Source organism: Condylura cristata, unplaced genomic scaffold (genome assembly GCF_000260355.1).
Source record: "Condylura cristata isolate star-nosed mole 26May11 unplaced genomic scaffold, ConCri1.0 scaffold00018, whole genome shotgun sequence".
NCBI lineage: Eukaryota > Metazoa > Chordata > Mammalia > Eulipotyphla > Talpidae > Condylura > Condylura cristata.
The window spans coordinates 38778869-38787422 of NW_004567119.1; the positions used below are offsets into that span (position 1 = coordinate 38778869).

The 8554-nt window shown below is 37.9% G+C and overlaps 1 protein-coding gene across 1 annotated transcript in view; it reads right to left on the reverse strand.

The window, feature by feature from the left end:
* Positions 1 to 5429, reverse strand: part of KDM5B (lysine (K)-specific demethylase 5B) — a 39214-nt gene extending 33785 nt beyond the window's left edge. Inside the window, exons 1-3 of the mRNA XM_004685515.2 lie at positions 5352 to 5429; positions 3901 to 4023; positions 2996 to 3166 (exon numbers count right to left, since the gene is read on the reverse strand). Coding sequence (XP_004685572.1) covers positions 2996 to 3097 — 102 coding nt within the window. The 5' untranslated portion in view covers positions 3098 to 3166; positions 3901 to 4023; positions 5352 to 5429. The remainder of the gene's footprint in view (positions 1 to 2995; positions 3167 to 3900; positions 4024 to 5351) is intronic.
* Between the last annotated feature and the right edge of the window lie 3125 nt (positions 5430 to 8554).

An 8554-nucleotide genomic window follows, 5' to 3' on the forward strand; every position in this document is an offset into this window, starting at 1 on the left:
AGTACATCACCTCAAGACTCTTCTTTAAACTTACTCTAGGTGAACTCTACTTTACACCCCACTAACAGCCAAAGTCTGCAGTTTAAAGGACTTGCCTCTGGCCTGTACCCCAGTTCTGTATGCACAAATAAATAAATAAATCTTTAAAAAAAAAATATATAAAAATAAAAAAATAGGCGTGTGCGACTGAGGCCTCTGCTTCATTCCACCAGTACATCACCTCAAGACTCTTCTTTAAACTTACTCTAGGTGAACTCTACTTTACACCCCACTAACAGCCAAAGTCTGCAGTTTAAAGGACTTGCTTCCTGCCTTTCCACAGGCCATGGATTTCCAGATGCGTGACCACAGGTCGCGTATGATGCATAGTGTTTTCAGTGCCCTGAAGATCCTGTGCCCTATTCACCCTTGCTCCCCACTCCAAACCCTCAGCAACCACTAATCTTTCTCTTATTTCCATAGTGTTGTCTGTCTTTTCCAGAAGGTCATATAGATAGAATCATATGGTTTTAGCCTTTTGAAATTAGCTTCCTTCACCTGATAATATGCACGTACGGTTCCTCCATGTGTTTTCATGACTTGATAGCTAACTTCTCTTCAGCAGTAATACTCCATTGTTTGGAGGTGACATAGTTTAGGTCTTCACTTGTTAACTTAAGGACATCCTGCTTGTTTACAAGTTTTGACAATTATGACTAAGTTGTGATAATAGCCATGTAAATGTTGTTTGGACATAAGTTTCAACTTCTCTGGGAAAATACGAGAACATGACTGCTGGATGGTACAGTAAAAGCTTGCTTAACTTTCTAAAAAACCACCAAACTAAATTCCAGAGTATAGTAGCTGTAGTCTTTCTATCCCCCACCAAGGAATGGGAGTCCCTGCTGCTCCACATTCTCACCCAAATCTGTGTGTTCAGTGTTCTGGACTGTGACCATTTTGGAAATGTATAGTAGGATCTTTCCCATTCTTCTTTTTCAAACAAAATATATGCATTCCAATTATCCCTTTCTCCAAGTATTATGATTTAACATCAGAAATGGGGGCCTCCCTAGTAGTGTAGGGGTTAAAGACACAGCATGATCAAGCTACTGCCAGCCACTGCAGCAAGAGTTCCGTCCCCAGCCAGGGAGGTGACCTACGTGACACAGCAGACCTCTCTGATCCACCTGCTGCTCCCCTCAGCAGTGTATTTCAGCAGATCCATCTGTTCTGCTCCCCACTCTGTCTCTGGTGAACCCTCCCCACTCTGTCTCTGGTGAACCCTCTCACCTCCCCCTGAACCTTGGCCTGCACACCCCAGACCTTGTATATGTAAATAAGTCAATCTTTAAAAAACAAACATACATACATCATGACTTCACAAAACCAGACTAAAATAAACCCTTGATATGTCACTGCAGAACTGAGGCAAACTCAGTTCTAGAAGGTGGGGATGAAACGCAAAGGTAGGAAAAGAGGACCCAGTGGATGATGGTGAAGGATTACTGGCACTTTGGTGGAGAGTATTGTATGGTAACAAACATTTGAGAAGGTGTGACACTATATCCCCAAAACATAAACAGCGTTGCAAACCACCATTATCCTAATTTAAACAGGAACAGCAAAATATCCCAACCCTGCATCTTCAAAATATTGAATAACAAGTCAAATGTTCATAATATGTAGCAAGGCTAGCATATTCTACATGAATAACACAGTTCTGATTTATGTATATATTCATGAAAGTATCCTTGAAAGCAAAATCAGAGGAAAGGATTAAAATTTTCTTTGTTCTCAAGCCTTCTAAAATAGTGATGTAACAGTACCTGGAATACACTTAGCACACAATAGATATCTGAACAGCTTATTTATCCTGATATAGATGAAATATTTGTACAGGCTATCTTTACATGACGATTCTTTAGACTTGACTACTCCCCACTCTGTCTCTGGAGAATCTTCTGATCCCCACTTCCCATCCCCATATGTCTGGCCTACACTCCAGCTCTTTTATGCATAAATAAATCTTTTTTAAAAATGAGGCAGAGACAAAGGTTTTGCACACAAAGCTCTAATTTCATCCCTGGACTCACTAAACATTAATATATATAACATGTATGTTATTATTATTATCTTTTTAATTCTGAATATTTCTAGCTAGAAAGAAAGTGCACCTCAAATCAGAAAGGAAGAAAATGAGAAAACACAATACTACAAAGAGCCATGGTTGTATAAGCATCGGCAGGTGTGTCAAACATCAAGACGGAATTTTGATTAGCACTCTCCCCTCTGAGATGGCCTTATTACCTTGGTACCTCTCCAAAGCACTGTCACAATTCTTACAATTATAGGGCTCACTGTTGAAAGAGTCTTAAGAAAACACCAAAGGTGTAAACAGTTTATGAACTATTTCTTGCTACCACAGCATTCAAGTAAGCTGGACCTCTTATAGTATCATTTGGCATAAATCAGAGCAAAAGCCTTTTATCTGAATGATTTTCAAAGCTTTGTAGGAAAAAAATATATGGCTACCCAGAAATATGAGAAGAGAGAGCCATTAGCTACCCAGCATTAATAAACCACCCCCACCCTTTCCCAGAGTCAAACATTCCACCAAAAGCTACTTGGAGATATCAACTAATCAAAAAAAAAAAAAAAAAAGTTAAGCAAGCTACTTCCCACAAGTCACCCTCAACGGGACAACTGAGCCAAACGCCTAAGACACACAAATTAGACAATAATCACACACTTCTTGTAAAGAAGAAACACTTATAGCGAAGTTAACAGAGATTTCAGTTTTTGACAGCAAGAAGACATTTCCTCTACAATCTTAATTGTCTCAAAAACTAAGTAACTTCTAGGTATGTTTTCTGTTAGAACAAACATGGAGGAACGCACAGAACATCCTTCTGCACAACGCCTTCCATTCATAATCAAGGCCTTTCATTCCTTCTAAAAGACAGTGTCCCAAGAAACTGAAATAGAGCAGGTTAAGGCTAATCCCAATACTCACCCTCAAACTGTCTCCAGACAGGAATAAGTTGTAGGGATTGAGGATTCGCTCATAATGCCCTCTAATATGTGAGCCCACGGCTTTACCAGGAGCAAAACCCATCTTGGTGGCAATCTTTGTCCATTTTCTATCCTTGCAAACAACTGCAAAGCCACCTTCTTCTGCAACCAACTGTCAAATAATACAGCATAAGAAAATTATAAACATCTATTTGGAAATTATTTCTCATTCTCACGCCTATGGCTCCAAAGCCAAAATGTTCTTGGTTGTGGTGATGTTTTCAAAATACACTTACAGTCAAAAGAAAAGACACATGTGCTATTAATTTTAAGCAATAAGGTTGAATCGTTTTTGACAACAGTCCACAAGCATTTTTAAATGTGCCCACAGAAATTACTTCTCGGTTCCCCAAGATATCAAGATTTTCTAGGAAGAAGAACTAGGCAGAAATTTTAAATCTAATAAAGAAGGAGGTACTAACAACCTGGACCTACTCAGTGACCTTAAAAATCTCCAGGAAAAAAAAAATCACCAGAAAAACTACAGTAGACAGGATGGCAGCATTTGGTGAGAAAAATGGAGGATTTACAGTTAAGTGAAACTGAAGCTAAGGTACTAATTACCACTTCATCTTTTTGCTTAGTCAATTTTCTCTTTCTACAACTTTTCTTATCTGCAATAAAAAAGAAAAGAATACCTTCTAGATCTATACTTTGAAGCTGAAAAATAGGTGGTGGCAAAATGCTTCAAGATAAGATTTTAAGACTTGATAAGTAGATCACAAATAAATTGAGGGTCTCACTTTACATATTTCAAATAGTAAGTCTGTTTTAAAGTCAAAGAAGATCAAATTCATGCTTTTCAGAGAGATTATTAAATGGGAAAGTCATTAAAGGATCATTTACCTTATTAAGCTGAAACAAATCCAAGATCTTCCTCTCCACATGTGGAATTTTCAGAGTACTTCCCTGTAACTCCCAATATTTTGCAATCTGGTCCAAGAAATTCAATTTTACACGAGTTTGCGCCTAAATGAGAAAGAATTGAGTTTTAACCTTATGTTGCTAATCTGAAAACTCCTGTCTTCAAACTGTGCCTTTGGAATTCTCACTCCTAGAATATTTAAGTGCAATTCCATCTCTGAATTCAATAGAGGAGGCTGCTACATATATACAAAATACTAGTGGTTGAATAATTAAACAACAGTCAAGGACAGTTTGACTATCTACCATGTGGCAGGCAAAGATATACACACTCAATAAGGCTTCCATGACGTAAGTAGACATTCTGAAAGATGCTTCATGTAAGGCCTGTTAGATAAACCTTAAATTTTGTGACTGGTAAAATTACATGACAAGTTTCTTCTCACCCTCCCCCTGCCTCCCACCCTTCATCTTTTCATAAGTTAGGTATTTTTAACACCTGTTCTCTTCAAACACAAATCTGAAAATAGATTTACAATAGTGATTTCATATCAATTTCAGTAATTGCTAATACCTTAAGGATAACAGGAAACCAGGGACACTTTCTAAATTTCCTTAACAAATTATCAGCACTGTTTCCATGTCTTCTTTTTTTTTCAATCTGTCGTTTTCATTTTTCTATCTTATTAAATAATGGTTTTCATTTTAGAGCTTCTATCTTGTACAAAACCAAAATTTGAGGTCAAAGTTCTGATGTTTGCAACATTACAAGACCTCAAAGTTAGTTTCCAGCTCCTATTTTTCAAATTCAACCTGAAAATATATACACTAGCTGCCACACCACTTGGGCACAGATTCCAAAGGACAGTAGTCCCATGCAAGTTAAGAATAGTTAGTATAAAATAAGAAAACAAGGTTCAATACTACAATCAGTTTAGCAAGATATTAATGTAAACACCTACCTCTATGTTAACAATACCCAAGCTTTATGTTCCCTGCATTCTGAATTACAATAGCAGAGACTGAGGAAACATTATCATTGTCAAGAGTCCCCTTTAAGTCTCACTCCTCCTTGGGAAATCTGAGTGTCATGAAATCTACATATAGACAGGTATTTGGAAATAAATTTGAGCTGCAAGTTTTTCCCACTAGACAGTGCTAAAGTACATAACTTTTAAAACTCAAATTCTAGAGGCTGTCATCTGAATTTAAGACAGAAGTGCATTAAATTATAAACCAACAATTACTAATAAAAATCAGTGTTTTCAATGCAATATGGTTTGCTGCAAAAGCCTTCTTCCTATTTCTTCCAGTGTGATTATCAATTACTGGCTATATTTTAGCTTCAGAAACGCCACTAGACTTGAGATAGGAGAGTGCTAAGAAGGCCCTTTCTGGGATACAGGCAACCAGAATAGCAGTTAAAACATTACCTCCAATTCATTCAGCCTCTGGATGCGTGGGGTAAAATGAAGTTTATCAACATCACATGCAAATGGTGGCTGCCAATCCTGGGGAGAAGCAGAGGCTTTTATTAGAAGAATTATGCTTCTGACATTAAAAAAAAGTCTTAAAATGAGAACCTGGGCTCCCACCCACTCTCTGCCATATAATACTTCAATTCTTCACAATGAACTTCTCTGCTTCCCAAAAGATAGCTTTCTTTTGATGGTTTTCAAGAAAGTTGTGCTGTGAAGTATCAAAAGTTTCCAGGAAGAAGAATGTCAATGCCTCTGGGGAAAAGGGTGGCTTTGGCCAGTATGGTTCCCAGTGGGGACTGGCTGATCACATCATACAAAAAAAAATTTTTAGAACTTCCTATTGCCAGTTGGCATTAGAGCAGAGCAGAGCCACTCCAGAGCAATGGAAGCTCCAGCACTCCTCTCAATATATACTATCTTCAAATCACCAACAAGTACAATTTTGTAGATATTGCTTATACCCTGTTGAAGATTCCTGTCTTAGGATCAAGTTGGAGGGCCGTGTTAAATCACCTAACACAGATGCCCCTTTAAGAGACAGTGCCTTCACGGGTGATTTGGTGATGGGAAACCCGCGGGGATTACAATCAAGATGGAAAAAAAAAATGTGCAAAATGATGTAAAAATAAACTTGTAATAATTAAAAAAAATAATAAAATAAAATAACATTTAAGAGAATAAAAAAAAAGAGAGAGAGACAGTGCCTTGAGGAGATCATCTTATTCTTCAAATATGGCCAACAGACTCCTATATTCGAGCTCAGTAGTAACAATGATGAAGAAAAATAGGAGCAAGGGTAACCAAGACCAAGTATTCTCCATGTGTAGCTTTCCAGCACCACCACTGCATCCTCATAGGTGCAAGTGGATTTTCAAGCCACCAGGGAGAAGACAAGACAGTTTATACCGGTCTATGGTGACTTCACTAGAATTCTAAAGACCTCCCTGGTGGCCATGGGAAGCTAACCCACATATTGTGTAACAGAACCTCTCCTGTCTACCCTGCTGCTCCCCTCAGCAGTGTATTTCAGTGGATCCACCTCTTCTGCTCCCCACTCTGTCTCTGGTGAATCCTCTCACCTCCCCCAACCCCCATGCCTTTGGCCTACACCCTAGTGCTTCTATATAAATTTTTGGGTCCTCCTGGTGGTGCAATGGGTAAGGACGCAGCACTGCAAAGCTAGCTACAGCCGCTTCAATTGAGTTCGATTCCTGGCCCCGGAGGTGACCACATGGCGCGGCAGACCTCTCCTGACCCGCCCACTGCTCCCTTAGCAGTGTATCGTCGATCTGCCTGTTCTGCTCCCCACTCTGTTCCTGGTGAATCCTCTCACCACCCATGTACCTCTGGCCTGTCCCCCAATTCTGCATGCATAAATATTCTTTATATGGAGGATTCTAATTTGGTCCCAGTTATTGTGGATTTTTACAGTTAATCAAAAAGAAACCTTTTAAATTTAAAATAATGTATTTGAAGATTCTCTGTGCAAAAGCAATCAGCATTTACAGTAACATAAAATCAAAACCTGGGTTAAGTACAGCACATATTATCTCTAACTAGTTAAGCAAAGCAGAACATATGGTAGTCGAGTCTTTTCCACCAAATCAGCAAAATACATGTACATTTCCCCAAATAAACAATATATTCTACTGCACCCCTGCTCACCCTTCCAACTAATCAATGTCACTGACAACAGCTGCTGATTTAGAGGAGACTTTGACTCTTCTATTCCCTAAGTATCCTTCCTTTTATAAAACAATTTTAAAATGCAAATTTGTCTCAAAAGCTATAATGTATTCATAACCTTCTATTTCAAATAACTTCTATTATAAAATTAGGGTAAATTCTTCTGTGGGAGGTAAAAGAAAACATAATACCTAAAACTGATTTTAAAAATCATCCTTGTCAGGGGGCCTCCCTGGTGGCACAAGGGGTTAAAACACAGCACTGTGAAGCTAAGGGCAGCCGCTGAAGCATGAATTCGATCCCCGGCCACGGAAGTGACCCACATGGCTCAGCAGACCTCTCCTGCCTTGCCCGTTGCTCCCCTCGGCAGTGCATTTCATTTGAACTGCCTGTTCTGCTCCCCACCCTGTTTCTAGTGAATCCTCCACATCTCTAGCCTGTAACTTCAGTTCTTGTGTGCATAAATAAATCAATCTTTAAAAAACATCATCCTTACCATAGTTACTGCTATAGATTCTAAAAAACTGCTAGTATGACAAATTAATCAAAATAAAGATATAATGAAGGAATCCTTGCCTACAGGTGGAGGAAACTGGAAACAAATGTCTACAGTACGGGAAAGTTAAAGGTATAAAGATGCTGTACTAACAGGTACAGTTTCTACCTGCCTGGTGGAGATGGAGAGAGGTGCTGGTGTATGTACAACACTGTGAATGTACTATGGTCTCACAACTACCCCTGAAAATGGTTACAACTGAAAAATTTTTAATGATAGTAATATAGTGTACATTTTGTTATTTTCACAAAACATAAGCAACAAAAGAAAATTTATGCTGTAGTATATAGTTCTTTATTGACATTATAAAATTCTCCTTGCATATATTAAGGAAGGAATGGCAGGTTATTCAATAGAAAAGTAAAACATCAGAAAGGCATATAGTATAAAGTTTATAGTGTTTGTGGTGGTAGGATTACAGGCGATTTTCTTTTGCATTCTTATCCATTTACATATAATATGAATACTTTAGTAATAATAACTATTAAGTATTATTTACAATTAGTAAAAGAAGTTAATATACAGAAGTTCATTTACCCAATTTCATTTCTAACAAGCGTATTCTAAGAAAACAATCACCCAAAGTCAAAATGCATGCACGAAATTATTTGCAAAATTATGTCAGGAAGGCTCATGATTATTATGGTGTTATAATACTCAATATCACACAGCTGGTATAAAAATTATTATTACAAAAAGCTTAAAACAATAAGAAAAATTATAGAAAAATGGAAATTTTTATGAATTGTTGCAAGAAGAAATGGCTAATCATAAAACAATTGGTGCCCATAGCACTCAAGATTCAAGATACATACAAGAGCTCCTTGATTTTACCTACCAGATTAAAAACATGCATCCCACCAGTATTAGTAGCATGTCAGAAGTGTGTGTCCTGTGATAAACAAGTATGACC